The following is a 16,599-nucleotide window of genomic DNA, read 5'->3' on the forward strand; positions in this document are numbered from 1 at the left end:
TCCTCTTTTCCCAAATGCTGGCAACTACTAATCTACTTTCTATTTCTATTGATTTGCCTAATTTGCCTATTTACTACAAATGGAATCATACATGACTGGCTTCACTTACTGTATTGTATCATGTGTATTTCATTCCTTTTTATTGCTAAATACTATTCAATTACATGGATATACCATATTTTGTTTATTCACAAGTTGAATAACTTTTGGGTATATATAGAGAGAGAGTGGCATTAATGGATCTCATGGTAACTATATGTTTAACATTTTGAGGACCAAAGTGACTGCACCATATTACTTTCCTGCCAGCAACATACGAGGGTTCCAATTTCTCCACCTTCTTGTCTCTTTGAGGTAGCCATCCTAATGAATATGAAGTGGTAGCTCACTGTGGTTTTGATTTGCATTTCTCTAATGACTAATAGTGTTGAGCATTTTTTCATGTGCTTCTTGACCATTCATATTATCTTTCTTCAGAGAAATGTAGATTCAAATTCTTGGCCAAATTTTAAATTGGGTTTTCTTTTTATTGTTGAATGTTAAGAGTTCTTTATATATTCTGGATATGAGTTTCTTTCAGATATGATTTTGCAAATATTTTCTCCCATTCTGTGGGGTGTCTTTTCACTTTCTTGATGGGTATCCTTTGAAGCACAGAACTTTACTTTCTTGATGTCCTATTTATTTTTCCTTTGGTTGCTTGGCCTTTTGGTATCACAGATAACAAACCAATTCTCACCCAAGGTTAAGAAGAGTTAGTATGTTTTCTTATTTAATAGTTTTAGCTCTTACATTTAGGTCTGCAATCCATTTTGAGGTGTTTTTTTATATGGTGTGACATAAGGGTCCAAATTCACTGTTTTGTATGTGGAAATCCAGTTGTTCCAATACTTTCTTAAAAGGCTCTTCTCCCCCCGTTTAATTGGCAAGAAATGACCATAAATGTCAGGGTTCATTTCTGGACTCTCAATTCTATTCTGTTGATCTATATGTCTACCTTTATGACAGTACTACACTGTCTTGATTATAGTAGCTTTGTAGTAAGTTTGGAAACTGGGAAGTATGAGTCTTCTAACTTTGTTCTTCTTTTTCAAGATTATTTTAACTATTCTGGGTCCTTTGCCTTGCCAAATGAGTTTTAGAATCAGCTTGTGTAATATAATTACTTAAAAAATTACTTTTTAATCTCTCTTGCTTTTAGAGGGCAAGATATAGGTTGAACTACTTGCATCTGTCCATAGCACAGTGATTTGCTCATAACAAATACTAATTATTAATTATGAAATGAGTGGATGAGAAAAACACAAACATCCCAAAGCCAACCAAATTATTCATACCTGAAGTATTCAGAGGAAACACATCCCAAATAAACCACAAGAAAAACCCCATCTTACCACCATTCACATCTTCCAGGCAATATGAAGCCCTTCCCCATCAACAACTCTTTAAATCCCCTGTATTACAAATGCACTGAGCTTCCACAATATGCTCTGTGTTCCCTAAAATCTTACAAGAAATGCATAAAATTTAAAGAGCAGAAGTTGCTACTTAAAATTTTAGCACCTTCCTTAGACATGCATAGAAATCCCAGAGCAAATCTAAAATCCAGGCACCTGATGCAAAATCCTAATAAATATATTCTACCTATTTAGAGAGGCCAGGCACCAATTCACAATCAAAGAAGTTATAAGGATTTGTCCCTTGCTTGGGTGGAGAAAAATTCACCAACACCCTCCTACTTAGAAGTGTGCAAAGTATATGAAACAATATGCTCATCTGGTATTTTTCGAAGCCTGCCTGATCAGAAGAATCCCCTGGAACTTGACTGAAAAGATCTGAAGTAAGGCCAGAGCATGTGCATGTTTAACAAGAGCCCAGGTGATTCAGAGCCTTTGGAAGAAGATGCTTTCAGTTACCAACCTCATTTACCCCTTCCCGTGGTTTAATCTATACCCTCAGCATCACCTGTTGTATGTCAGAAAGCAGATGGAAGCAGTTAGCAAGCCTCGCCCTCCTTTCCACGTTTTTTATGCATAGCACCGCCACACCCGGCTAATTTAGCCACATCTAAATTAACATCTAAATGACGAGATTTTATAAAGTGATTTCTCCATCCACTCTAAGGCCTCTTGACACGGCTCAAGGTACAGTCTTCCAACTTTGGGGACTACACACAGCTTACTCTAAACCCTTATTTGATTATAATATTTGCTGTCCATCTTTCCTTACAGGAGGGTAAGTATTAAATGGCTCTTTTTAAAAATTTTAATTCGACCTATTATAAAAGTAATAAGCATGACAGAAAACAAAAGAGCAAAAAAATAACCCGTACTCCCATAGCATATTTACTCCTGTCTTCCTATTTTTTAAAATATATTTAAATACTTAACTTCCTTTTAAACAGCCTCCCGAATACTATTGGCTTCTCAATCTCTCCCTTCCCTAGAGGGGGAAAAACTGCCAATTCCACAAACACACACACACATGCGCCTCTACTAGAGGGGCCAAACTCTGCCTGCCTCGCTGCATATTTTATTTTCTAAATTACATTGATGAAGGTTTTTTTTCCTCTTAATGCTGAAAAGAATAAAGAAGATATTAAAATGGCCTGTATGAAAATCCAATCAGTGGTTGCCTGGGTCTGAGGGTGGGGATATTACCATAGAAAAGGCACAAAGTCAGTTTTGGGGATGGATGGAAAAGCTCTGGACCTCATTTGCGGTGGTGGTGGTCATATGCAAGTGTACACACTCGTCTAAACTCATTAAAATGCACGTTTAAACGGGTACATTTGACTGTACGTAAGTTAGGCCTCAAAAAAGGTGACTAAAAAAGGTTCATAACCTCATTAACATTTTCCAAACAATACAGAAAGGTACAAAATGAAAGCATAAAGTCCCTATTGCCCCCAATCCCTCTGCCTCAAAAAAACAAAACCAAAAAAACCACCAAAAAAAGCCCCCCCAGCATCAGTTTCCAATGTAGCCTTCCAGGGAAAGAAAGAGTGTTCTACGAACAGACCAGCTCTACAACACGCATCTCTTCGCTACCCCCTGAATATTTAAAAACCCCACCTGGGAAGCTGGGAGAAGTACAATTACCTGCGGTTTCCTGGCTCCCTTCCCTCTCTTCACCCCCAGGCCCCACAAAGGGCAGAAGGAGCTTGAGTTGACTCCCCGTCTTCAAACACCAGCGAGGCGCATGGTTGTACTTGCGCTTGGCTAACAAGGCCTCACGCCCCCCTCACCCGGAAGGAGCAAAGATGAGCGCAGAGATGACACACATAGCCTCAGAGCCAGGCCTATAAAGGCTCCCGGCCTCCCTCCCCCCTCGGGGCGGTTCCCAGGAGGACAGTGGGCGGTCCCGGCCGGATTCATTACGCGCACCTGTGCGCATCTAACTAGCGTCCAAAGGTTGGAAGGCAGGAACACCTGTTTGGGGGTGTGTCCTAGGGATTAGGAGGAGTCCAGGGCCCTTTTGGAAAGAGAACTAGGGCCGGTGGGAGCACAAAACTCAAAAGCCATCACCAACGAGCAGGATTTGGTCCGTGTTAACTTGACGAGTCACGTGCTTTGTCCCATAGGATGCCATCAAGAAACCATCGTTATAGAATGAAGTCGTTGTTCTCAAACACCTAACGTCCCTGGAGGTTGTCATTCAGTGGATCTGGAACAGGGCTGGGAAATGTGTATTCTGGAACGGCTCCCGAGGTGATTCTGATGCACCATCCCTGGATTAGGCTGTCTTCCACTTAAAGGCTCAAGGACTCCAATTCTATGCCCAGATCCTCTGTTATCTCCTCCGGTCTATTCTCTGTACAGCAGCCAAACCTGATCACGTCACCGCTCCGCTTATGACTTTTCAATGGCTCTCCGCTGCCCCTGGGTTTAAGATGGCCTGTGAGGTCCTGCCTCTCCTCCTCTTCCCCTGTGCTCTCCCAATTCTCTACGTTACAGGGACACTGGTCGCCTTTCAGATTCTCAAACTCACCCATCTTCTCTGCCTCTCCTGTGCCTCCCCTAAAGTGCTAACCCCCCTCCCTTCTCCCTCCATAGCAACAACTGCTCCCTCCTAACCTTGGAAGCCTTGCAGGAGGGCATGTCCTGACATCCTGTGGAAATGGTGGCCTAGGGGACTGAGCAGAGGAGCGACATCTGCCACGTGCCATCCCTGTGTCTGGCCCTCTGGAGTGTTTTCACACTCATCTCATGTTGCCCTCACTACCATCCTGGGACTTTCCCCTGTATTCTAGATAAAGAAATCGAGGCTCAGGGAAGTGGCTTGGCTCGCCCAAGATTCTACAACTACCAAGTGGTAAAGCCAGGGATCTGAGTTCTGTTCCTTCTCTCCCAAGTCTAGGGGAAAAGGCTGAAAATCAAGGAGAAGGTAAAAAGAACGGAAGAAAGAAAGAGAAGACCAGAGGAATTAGAAAACAAATAAACACCCCCTCAAAACCAAAAACTCAATATCAAGATGGCTGCCATCAGGGTCTGAGTGGATTAAATTATCTTCAGTCATTTATGCCCAGTCAGCTACAAAATAAATAGATCAGGAATAGAAAGGGGTCTCTTCCATTCTGGGCAGCCCCTCATGGTGTTTACACCTAAGCTGAGTGAAAGCGGCTTGAGCCCCAAGCCCACCTTGAGGTGGGAGATAGATGGGCTCCAGGTTAGACATTTACAACAGGCCTTCTGTTAACATTTCATGGGGCAGGAAAAAATGGGCTTCAGGCCGGACACTTACAACTCGCCTCTTGTTTGCATTTCCTGAGACAGGAGATAGGTGGGCTTCAGGTTAGACATTTAAAATCAGCCTCCTGTTTGCTCTCCGAAATGGAAGCAATGACAGAGACAGGGTAAAAAGCCAAGTTTTGTCTCTTGTGGATGCCTTAAGATAACAGTCATGGCAAAAACGAAGAGGGGCAAAACCTCGTTTGAGTAAAGGATCAAGGGATCTCCACTTCGTCCCTCCTTGGGGCAAGGGAGACACTACACATGTGTAGAAAGGCTCCTTGGGGGTCAAAAGTCAGGGGACAACTCCATGCCATGGTGACTCTTGCTTCTCCCAGATGCCTTCACGTCGGGGTCCATCTTGACTGTGGGGTGAGTGTGCACCTAAGGGGAGGGTCCTGAGACAAATTAGCCAGGGGGGGACAAAGCAAGATGATTGGCCAGAAGGGAGACAAAAACCTGGAAAACTGCCCCCTCATAAAGGATTTAAACTTCCTAAAGGCGTTACTCTCTCTCTGTTCTCCCATGCGTCTTTCCGCATGTACTTTGCTTTTCCAAGAAACTTTCTACTTTTCTCTTTACTTTCTGCCTCCTTGCCTGAATTCTTTCTTGACAAGGCAGGCTAGAACTGTGGGTTTAGGCCCTAGCCGCTGGCCTCTGTGGTCTAGCAGTTAGGACTCCCGGTCCGGGGACTAAGATATTGCTTCCAGCTACTGCTCACTGCTGCTCGCTGCAAGTTGCCGCTTACTGCTGCGTGTGTCCAAAATCAACCTCCCCTGGATGGGAAGTGAAGAGCCAATGCCCAGAAATAAACAGCCATTCTGAGAAGGCACAGTTGCAGCCACAGCAGAAACCTGCTGCTTTGACTTCACACCGGTTTCCAGCAGGCCTGGCGGTATTTCTAGAGCTTGGAGTTTGCATAAATAAGAGCTAACTCCAAACTCCGCATTGCTCTTGGATGTTGCAGAGAGTCTTAACCAAATTCAACGCCAAAATAAAGTTTAGCAAATGCAAAACCTCAGGCGCACCACAGAGGTCTTTGTTTCAGACAACAGCTTCAGCTCCCAGCACTAACCCACCTCTCACTGTCAAACAGGGGCCACCAAGGGGCAGAAGAAGCAAGCTGGAAACGAGCCAGCGCCATCCTTAGAAAAATAGCGCAGGATGGAACTAATCCTTCCAACCCTTCCCTGCACGCTCACTGCTTCCAGAGTTTTACGAGATTCCTTGTAACTCCCTTTTTAGGAGGCTAGATAGGCACCCACTTTACCATTTTAATTAAAAGTGAAAGAGAAAGATAAACACAACATTTACAAATGTCCCTTATGTGGCCAGAACTGTGCTAATGTAATTTAATCTATAATGTAATTTAATCTGTACATGAATCCCAGTTGTTTAGTATATTATTATGCCCGTTTTAGTAATTTAAAATATGAAGTTCAGAAAGGATCAGTAACCTGCCCAAGGTCACACAGTGACAAGTGGCAAGAACCGCCTTGAACCCTTTTGTCAAATGGATGAAAATGAAATTAAGAGGCAAAGCTGGGATTCTAATCGGATCTGTATGATCCAGAGCCTTCTGGTTCCCTCCCACGCGAGCCTCCCAAACAGGACAGCCCCATCGGGTGAGCAAAACTCGTGGGGCACAAGTGACGTCCTTCAACTGATAAAATTACGCCCAAGTCCTCTTGGGCCAAGAGATGCTACCTGAGACGCTCTGGAACTCTGGCACTGTGTGTAATTTATCCCCCACTTTGTGTGCCAGGAGCGGGGAATGCCCCTCTCTTCTTCTAGGGCCTTGCACGCAGGGAAGCCCAGACCTTGTCGGATCTTGTACCCAAATCCCTCCTGTATTCAGGGGCCTCCCCATTGGAATGAGACTTCACCACATCTGAGTGGCTTGGGGTACATTCACCACCTTAGAAACTCCAAAGGCAAGTGGAACCAAACGCTTGTGCTGCGTGCCGGTCACCGAACTTCTCTGAACCTAATGGCGCTTTGGCACGGCGTCAGCGTTTGGGGATCACCTGCTGCAGGGATGACTGGAGGGAGGGGGAAGGGAGGACGAACAGGTCACAAACCACAGTAGCTGAAATGGTGAAACAGCAGACGTTTGGACTGTCTGTTCTTCCTGCCCTTTCCATTACCATCAATTCGAGGGGTACAGAATCAGAGGGGGAAGGAGATTCCTTTTCTCGGGCTACATCTCAGGAAATACGCTCTTAGTGCTTATCTTCTTAACCTCCTTCCTCAGCAGTCAATCCGTCCACACCCCTAGAGGCACACCGAGGTCAGCATTTCGGAGCACGGTAAAGAGACCTTACAGAAAGCGAACGGCCTGAGGATTTGTGGGGCACAGCCTGTGCAGACAGGCCAAATCAAGAGCAGGCCGAGGCTTGGCTAGAGACCACAACTCTAGCTCGGCTTCTGTCTCACTGGGAGATTTCCCAGGCTGGTCCCTGCCCAGGTTCTGTCCTAGTTTGGGCTTTGTTCTACTCTTCTGAAAGTAACTAAAACAAAGAACTTGAAAGCCCAAGAGAACTATGGGGTTGGCAAGTCCAAACCCCTAGGAGGGGCATACCCATCCAGGGTCTTCATTCAGTAGTACTTGAGGACCAAGAGTCCATTTGCCCAAAGAGAAAAAACGTGAACTGCCTGGTCCATGTTGGTATCAAAGCAGGACTGCTATATTCATGACCATGGTTTTCAGACAACTACTGAATTGCCACGATGCTTTTCGTTCTCTGAGGGATGTCCAGTCAAATGATCAGCAGCTACATTGGCTGTTAATTTCTGTCACATTTCTGTCTCACCAGCCTGCACACCAACTTCCTGGAGACATCAGGAGTGGCCTCGACACTTCATAACTCCTGAACTGTGCCTCCCGCCAAAGAACCAGAAAAAGGGGTCTGGCCTCACAGAACAGTCACCACCCCAGGAGCCAGGAAAAGACAACCCCGCCACCTTTTTTTTTTTTTTTTTTTAAATAAAAGATCCCACTTGCTGGGAAGCAGAGGGAGTAACAGTATGCGCTAAGATCTACAGTGAAAAAGTTCTCTCTAGCAAAGAAGCCAGACTCCAAAGACCATGTATTATATTATTTCATTTACAGAAAGTTCAAAATTAGACAAAAGTCTCCCAAGGTGTTTGGAGCCAAGAGCTGCGTGTCTCTGTGTGGGAAGGAGGCAGTGATAATTGAGGAAGCATGGGGGGATGTCAGGGAACTTGATAACACTTCATTTTGACCTGTGTGCTGGGTACATGAGTGGTGTTCATTTTGTGAGAATCCAAGTTGTATACTTAATGATTTGTGTGACTGTGTATATTTTATACATAGATAAAAATGACAAATTAAAAAACATTCCCTTCATAGGCAGAAAGTGGCTTATACTCATTGCTGCCTGCTTGCAGAATCCCATCCACACACAGTGGGCCAGAGACTTTTTAAAAAGAACAAACCCATAAGCCTATTTTCTCACCTTCAAATGGTTTTTTCATGGTTTTCAAATGCAATAAGAGGTTGTTTCAGGCTGAATATCACTGAATTTCAGGGACTAATCAAGCCTTTTTCTGCACTTGGCCAATCTCTGGATAAGCCAAATTCGGCCTGTGGTCCCACGGAGAGATGGACTAAGTAATCCTCAGGCCTCCCAGGTCTGACACGGGGGAGAGCTGAGATGCAGAGAGCATGGGCGAAGTTAAGCAACTTTCCCCAGATTACACAATGAGTCGCTGGTGGGGGGCCTTGTGATTCTCGGTCCAAGGACTATCACTTTTCTACTACATCTCATTCCACAAGGGCCAATTAATAAACACTCTCCTTTGGGGAATGGAGAAAAAATGAGCCCAGGGAACGTCACTGGCTATTCTCTGTATACAAAGCACACAAAGGGGTTTACCGAGTTCCTCTCCAACAGGAAGTCATTTGTCTCAAGAGAGCCAGGAAAAGGAGGGGGTAAGTGCTGAGTCTGCATTGCAACACAGCCAGTGTTTTGTGGAAACGGTGGTCCCCTAATCAAAACACAGTTGCATAAATGGACTCACTCCACTTCAAAAAGAAAAAAAAAAGAAGAAATTTAAAGCCTTATAAAATAGGGACCACACAACCCTGACTAATTTTAAAGCTCTTTCTCCACTGTCTTTTTTAGAAAGTAGCTAAAAATAAAGGGTTGAAACTTGAAATAATGTAAGCAAGTAATCTCACACACACACACACACACACTGGGCTTTTCCCATATATGGCTGCATTATTCTTCAGACTTTGAAAAGGCCAAATGAAGAGATGGCCAACAACCAAAATAATCCTTCAGACATTTGAAAACTAGGAGAAAGAACTAGAAGAGTGGGTGAATGACAAACAATTGCAAGGCTCCATGGGGGTAAATAACACTGAGAGGGATTAGTTGCCATAGTACTTTAAAAACATGGGCACATGCATTTTGACACCGGACCCCTTCTATAAAGAAACTGTTTTGCCCTCTGGCCTCAGCACTGAGAAAACTACAACTGCGGTAATTAAACATAAAGGACTTCAAGAAGGAAACCAGTGCAGGGGCACGACTGAAAATTTAATTAAGGCCCTTCTCAGCATGAAATCTGTAAAGGAGATGAGGGCACATCTCAAGGTCAGAAGAACGGAAGGAGACATGTGAAAAGGGATGAGGGTGAGGATTCAGATGAGCACGTCCACAGCAGAGGTTGGCTCTGGAGGACAGCTTCCTCATGGGGATGAGGGGGGCTTATTACAGGGCCTAGTGGGTCCTACTTGAAGTGTTTCTGCAGAAAAGATTAACCCATTCATGTCAAATAAATGCCACCTTGAGTGCGGCAGGCTGGAAAAGCCACATTTGCAGGGTGATGTGTGCTTTCCCAAGCCTCGTCACAGACAATCCTGCACACAAGGTAAAGCACCTGCTTTTACTGATACAGAAACTGAGGCCCAGGGAGGTAAGTGACCTAACACAAATCCATGACAGGTGACGTAGTGCAAGCGGCCCAGAGCAGCGATTCGAAGCAAACTCTCCCAAAATGCAGGCCGGGGCTATTTCCACTCACAAAACCTCAGACGCAGCCCTGGTCAGAGTGCCGAGTTTAGGTATGGATTTTGGCATATCCACTACCTCTGTGACCGTGCACAAGTAATTTCCCCTCTTCTGATTCAGACCCTCAACCAGAAAATGACAGGGCAGGTGGGCGTAGGCAGCGAGAGAGACGAACGCGACCTGCATGAGTTACCCCGCTCTCTGCACGCGTCTGTGAGTCTGTCCTCACAAGCCCCCAGATGGGACTGTCGGGTGCTCTCAGGGGTGCTGCTCCCCTAACTAGACACCCTTCCTGCTACAGACTGAGATACACACACGGAACCCAGAGAAATGATTTCCGAAAAGTAAGACCAGAAAACCTCCAAAAGCATAGTGACGAAAACTGGTGAAGAGGCAACACGAATTTAACATTTTCATCCCACTGCCTTTTTTCTCTCTCGCTCTCTATGGGTGGACCTTCCCTATGATGCCTCAGATTCTTTTTTCTGAAAAGACACCCCACTGTCTGGTGACACTGTGCACTTCCAATGGCCTTCCCATGCATGCCCAGAAAGCCTTCTGTTATTTGGCTTCTACTATTTATTATTTCTTAATTATTATTAAGGAGTCAGTAATAATAAACAACAGCAACAAAACTAGCAGCACCATTTACTGAGGGCTGTGACGTACCAGGCACTGTCGCTAAGCCCTTTCTATATAACATCTCTCATCTCTACTGCTACCAGCTGAGGTCGGTATTCTTGACTCCATTTTCTAGATAAGAAAACTAAGGCTCAGAGAAGTTTAATGACTTGGCCAAGGAAGGCCATCTTAATAACTGCCGGGCTGGGATTTAAGCCGCTGTCTGGTTGGTTCCAAAGCCTGTTCTCTCTTGTTCTACTCCATCACGAGGCCCCTAGTCAACATGCTAAATGCTAAATCAAGACTCTGGGTAATGCTGCTTGTTCAGGATTTCTTCTCGTCACCATCCTGCAGAATGGGATCTCCTCCAGGTGCTCATAAAGAATTCCCACTGAAATACCAGGGAAGCCGGAGGGTAGAGAGGGTGGAGAAGAGGTGGGCTGGGATGACCCCAAATACTTTCCCACTGCACCACTGGGATCGGGTCCAGAATTGTGATTTCATTCCCAGTCACTAACCTGGTGAGGCACGAGCCCGAGAGAGGTTGGAGGCTCATTCATGCGGTCGTCACTGCTGCTGGCAATGGCGTAGCCCCTGAGAAAAGGAAACCATTAGAGCTGTTCATTTCATAAAAATCTATGTTTAATTCCTGTGAGGACGATCTGGAGGAGGTCCACATAAGATTTATAAGGATAACAGAATACCCCTTGCTAGGCAGCATAAGCTAGGGGAAAAAAACCCCTAATTTCCCTGGGAGGAAGGCAGAAGAATAGTTTAAAAAAGAAAAAGCTTGTGTTTTAGAGTCAGAAAGACCAGAGCTTGTGAGCACAGGCAAGTTGCTTAATTTCTCTGTGCTTCAGGTCCATCACCTATAAAATAGGAATAAGACAATTGTGAGAAATGAATTAGGAGTAAGTTAGATAAATTGCCAAGTGCAACATCTGGCTAATGTTAATTCCCTTACTCTCAAATAGTCTTGTAAAACACCACAGCACATTGTTGAATTGAATTGAAATTTTGAAACAGAAAACCTTGCAACCTTAACTTGCTGAGGTGATGTAAATGCTACCACGATGGAGGAAGGAGAAAGAAAAGCGAGGGATTAAGTGGCCAGAACGAATACTCCCTCCCGAATAACAGTCTGATGTTTACTTATGTTACAGAAGAGACGTGACACAGACTCTGGTTTTAGCCTATGACCAAGGCAAATGTGGCAGACAGAGGGGTCAGTGTCAAGGACTCAGAGCCAGCTCTGAAAGATTTTAACCCAAATGCTTCCTGTCAGGGGGCCACAATAAACAGAGGTGCCAGGGGGATGACAAAGATGAGAGGAAGACAAAAAAAGCTGCTTATTTTCATTTAACTCTGAAGCATCTATACTGTTACATATGCTACCAACATAGTACAGAGGCTATCTTTTCAACTTCAGAGAAGAACTCTGAGTTATACAGTAAATAGAATATTCATGTTGATTTCTGAGAACCTGAAAAACAAATCTTTCAAAAATTCAATTCTTTCCTGCCTGTATTACAAACAGCATAGCAGAGTGATTAAAAACAGAGTTTGGAGCCAAACTGGGCTGTGCTTAATCCCAGCTTTACTACTTATCAGCTACGTGAATTTCAGCAACTTAGTTATCTTCGCTATGCCTCAATTTCCCCATCAAAAATGGGACAGATAAGAGTTCTTTCCTAATCTGTTTGCTATGAGGATTAAATGAATTACTATTTGTAAAGTGCTTAGAATAATGCCTAGCACAACGTAAGCACTATGTAAGGGTTGAAAATAAGACAAATCACAATGTGTTTGTCACACAGTGAGGTGTAAATACCTGTTTGGCTCCAGTCTGCCTTCACTATATCACACTTGAGAGCACGGTCTCCAGCGGATATTGAGAGAGCCTTAAGTTGTTTACTAAGTTTTCTTTTGCTTCTCTCTTTTCTTCATTTTCTTTCCTTTCCTTTTCTCTTCTTTTCCTTCCTTCTTTCTTTTTCTAAATTACTGACTCTATTTTTTAAAATTAATTTAATTTTTGTTTCACTTTTACTTATTATAAGATGAATTACTTCTGTTGTTTATAAGTCATAAAGTAAGATATTCTCCTTGCTCGGAGAAGAGAGGGTGTCTAGACCACAATTGTGCTAATTTTTATATCTGTAATATAACATATATACAATGTGTTACACATAGAGACTACCGAAAGGCCCAAGGTCAAGTTGAAACAAAACACACCAGCCTACTCCTTGCCTTCCTCTCACATGCAAGCCCAACCCTATGAGTGCTTAATAAATTAAAAAATATTTTTATAACTGGTGTGGCATTGGTGGACTAAGTGGTCAGGACCAGTCCCCTCACTGAGAACAAACAGGAAAGCTAGACAAAGTACACAAACCTCTGTTTGAAAGCATCAGAGAGCTACCACAATAAGGGAGAATTACAGAGCTAAGGTTTATAAGAGGAGGGAAGCCCACAGAGGTAAATCAGGCATTTGCAAGGGGAATTTTCCCCCATAAAATGACTGTCAATGTCCAAAAGCAGTGGCCACAAGCTCAGAAGCTGAACAGTGATACTCACTGACTCATGAGGCTGATGGGAAAATCCAGAGTTGAGGTCTGCCAATAAGGAGGAACCATGGGAAATATCCAAGGCTTTGGATTGGGATCATACAGGGGTGCATTCTCAGACTAACGGTGAACCGGAAATAGATAAGCCCTAATTGGATAAAATGTTCTAGGATGGTAGTCCCCTTGGCCTAGCAGTTTGCCAGAAAGAAATGTAAATCACATCTCTGTAATTTTTCAAATATAATGTCCAGTACTCAATCAAATATAGCCAAGAAGATACAAGGAATTGAGGAAATTTAAATATTGATTGGATACGTGGTAATATTAGGGAATTGCCTTTAATTTGTTTTTATATGTAAAAATAGTAAAGATACATACTAAAAAGATATATTTTCATGAATGAAAGCTATGTCTTGGATTTGCTTTAAAATAAGTCAGTGGAAGGAGAAAAACTGTGGACAGCAGTACAGATAAATGATGACTTGTAATTGTTGAAGCTGGGTGGTGCATACAAGGTGGTTTCTATATATACACAAATTGTGTGTGCGTGTGTGTGTGAGAAAGAAGATATCTATATCTATCTATCTATATCTCTACCTATCTATATATATCTTTTCATATATGTTTGAAATTTCCATAATGAAAAGGTTTTGTTTTTTTTAAAAAAAACCAAAACCAGGTATATGAGGAGACAATACATAACCAAAAGCCAATAAAAACAATAGACAATAGGAACAGACTCATAGGAGATCCCATTAATGGACATAACTGATAAGGACTTAAAAGAAAAACATGATCAAATGTGTTCAAAGAATGAAAAAGACCAAAATCACAATTTTGGCAGAGAAGAGGGAATGTATAAAATAAGATCAGATGGAAACTCTAAGAGTGAAACATATAATTATGAAATTTAAAACTCAATGGATGGTTTAAAGCATAGACACAGAAGAAGGAAGAATTAGTAAACTGGAAGATAAGCCAAAACCAAATAGCCAGACTGAAGTAAGGAAAGACAAAATTATGGAAAGTACACAAAAGAGCATAGGCTGATTCTAACATGCAACTGGGGACTCAAAAGGAAAGAATCAAGAAAGGGGCAGAAGCAATGTTTTAGGAGATAATGGCTAAAAATTGTCCACAGTGGGTGAAAAACATCAAGCCATGGATTCAAGGGGCACTAAAGAGCACAATCAGAATAAATACAGAAATAGGTATACAATAATAAATAACAGAATTAGGTATGTGTTCCCAACTTCTGAAAACCAAAGACAATGAGAAAATCTTAAAAGCAACTGAAGGTAGGGGAAGAGGGAGAAAAACAAATTGTATCAAAGGAGTAGCAACCAGGTACACACCTTACTCCTCAACCAGGATAAGGGCAGCCAGAGACAACAGGAGTGCTAAAGGGAAATTACCACCAGTCTGGAATTCTGTACGCAGCAAAAATAGCTTTCAAGCGTAAAGATAAAACAAAGACATCTTTGGACAAACAAAAACTGAAATATCTTTGTCGCTGGCATTTCTAAAGGCAATAATAAAGGGTATTCTTCAGGCAGAAGGAAAATGCCCTTGGATGGAAGCTCAAGATCACAGAAAGAAAAGTAACAAAAAGGAAAATATTAGCAAAATGAAATGAATACCAACTATATAACAATAATAATATCTTCTAGAGTTTAAAATACATACAGAATTTTTTTTTTTTTTTTTTTTTTTTTGCGGTACGCAGCCTCTCACTGTTGTGGCCTCTCCCGTTGCGGAGCACAGGCTCCAGACGCACAGGCTCAGTGGCCATGGCTCACGGGCCCAGCCGCTCCGTGGCAATGTGGGATCTTCCCAGACCGGGGCACGAACCCGTGTCCTCTGCATCGGCAGGCGGACTCTCAACCACTGCGCCACCAGGGAAGCCCCAGAATTGTTTTTAAATGAATGTGCAGACAGTACTGGGTGCCTGCCCAATGTATTCTCCACTTCTATCTCACCACAGTTTCACTGAGAGAGGCAACATGCCCAGCCAAAGGACTACATTTGTCCGTCTTCCTTGCAGTTACGAGTGCAAGGTCATGTGATATAGGAGTTTTAGAATCAATGGGTAAGTCTTCCCGGAGAGCCTTTTAAAAGGGGGCAGCCTCAGCTGAGCACAACTTTCATCCTTTGGTCATTCCTTTCCTCTTACGTGTAACACAGAAGCAACACTGTTGGCAGAGCAGCCATCTTGTGACCACAGGTGACAAGCATAAGGAAGGGAGCTAAGCGTGGCTGAGTGAGTGCTAAGGAAACAGTCCCCGATGGCATATCGGAGCCTTTGTACCAGCCCTGGATGCTGCCTCTGAGCTTCTTGCCGCATGAGAAAAATCAAGCTGTACCCTTGGGGCTAAGTCACTTTAGATGGATCTGTTACATACAGCTAAATGCAATTTCTATCATATGTAATTCACGTATTGCCTTACAAGTGCTCAGGGCTAAGGAGATCAAAACATATTAAGAGAATAAATGCATGAAGGTCCTAAGGCCACTACCAAAATTTTTATCCTTCCTTATTATCAATTACCAATTAACTCTAGGAGAGTTCAGTTCCAGAAGGATGCAGAGATACAGCTCCAAAGATCACAATGACAAGTCCTCCAGGCCAAAGAATCACACTGGGTTTTTTTAAAATCTTGTTTTTTTGAGGATGGAAAGCGCAATATAATTCTCAGAAAATTCAGACTGAGAAAAGGCCAAGGGAGATACAAAAGCTTTCTTTGCTTAAACACCCATCTCTAAAAGGCAAACTCACCCTTCTGGATGCTGCAAAACGGAAACCATCAACTCCACCGCCAGGGCTCCTGCAATCATGGCCAGTCCTGGACGACTCACAGTGCACTGCTGGTCCAAGGTCCGGTCTCTGGTTGACTACAGAGAACAGTCACTAACGTGAATGCAAAGTTCTGTTCCACCCAACGCCAGCTGTGTGAAGCATGAAACTCCTCCACAATAAAGCTCTATCACATACCAGACGCTCACTGTTGGCAAAGATCAGTCAGCCTCACATAATACCATTTCTTGCAAGTACCAAGAAAATCAAAATATACAAGTTAGGTAACTAAATGAGGTAATACATTAAAAAGGATTAGCAGTTACAAACAAATTAAAGATGGGGGGCCTAGCTGCCTCACACATGGAGTGGCATCGTGTACTCTTAACTGAGTACCCTTAACCACCCTTCTTCACATAAGAGGATATTTTTGTCTTTATACTGGGAAGACACAAAAGCCAGTCATCCAGAAGAGGTGTAAATCAGTGAGGAACAAGTTTTAATAGAAGGTGAAAATGGAGGGGAGGGTACGGACAACACCTCTGCTTTGTTTTACTAGAAGTGATCTGATCGCCTTTTCTGATGAAAGACCATTCCTGCTCACCCTGCTTCCATGGCAGCATTAAGAACACAGAACCTTACGTTGGAACAGTGTAGTGCTTGCTGCTCAGAGCACTTCCATGTTTGAACCACCTTGCACTGTTAACAGTCAGGGCAAGTATTCGTCCCTCCCCTACTGGGGTTGGCAGATAAAATACAAGATGCCCGGTTAAACTTGAACTTTAAATAAACAACAAATAATCTTTTAGTATAAACAGACCTCGAATATTGCATGGGACATACTTATA

General features: G+C 43.2%; 1 protein-coding gene across 3 annotated transcripts in view; it reads right to left on the reverse strand.

Moving 5' to 3' along the window:
• ATG7 (autophagy related 7) overlaps positions 1-16,599 on the reverse strand; it is a gene marked incomplete at its 5' end in the record, with an annotated part of 227,864 nt that overhangs the window by 158,142 nt on the left and 53,123 nt on the right. For all 3 annotated transcript variants that reach the window (XM_082848856.1, XM_082848857.1, XM_082848858.1), the window contains 2 exons: positions 10,912-10,987; positions 15,734-15,849. In XM_082848856.1, the coding sequence (XP_082704982.1) occupies positions 10,912-10,987; positions 15,734-15,849 (192 nt within the window). The remainder of the gene's footprint in view (positions 1-10,911; positions 10,988-15,733; positions 15,850-16,599) is intronic.

The sequence above is a fragment of the Leucopleurus acutus genome, assembly GCF_964270905.1.
Source record: "Leucopleurus acutus genome assembly, chromosome: 10".
NCBI classification, from domain to species: Eukaryota; Metazoa; Chordata; class Mammalia; order Artiodactyla; family Delphinidae; genus Leucopleurus; species Leucopleurus acutus.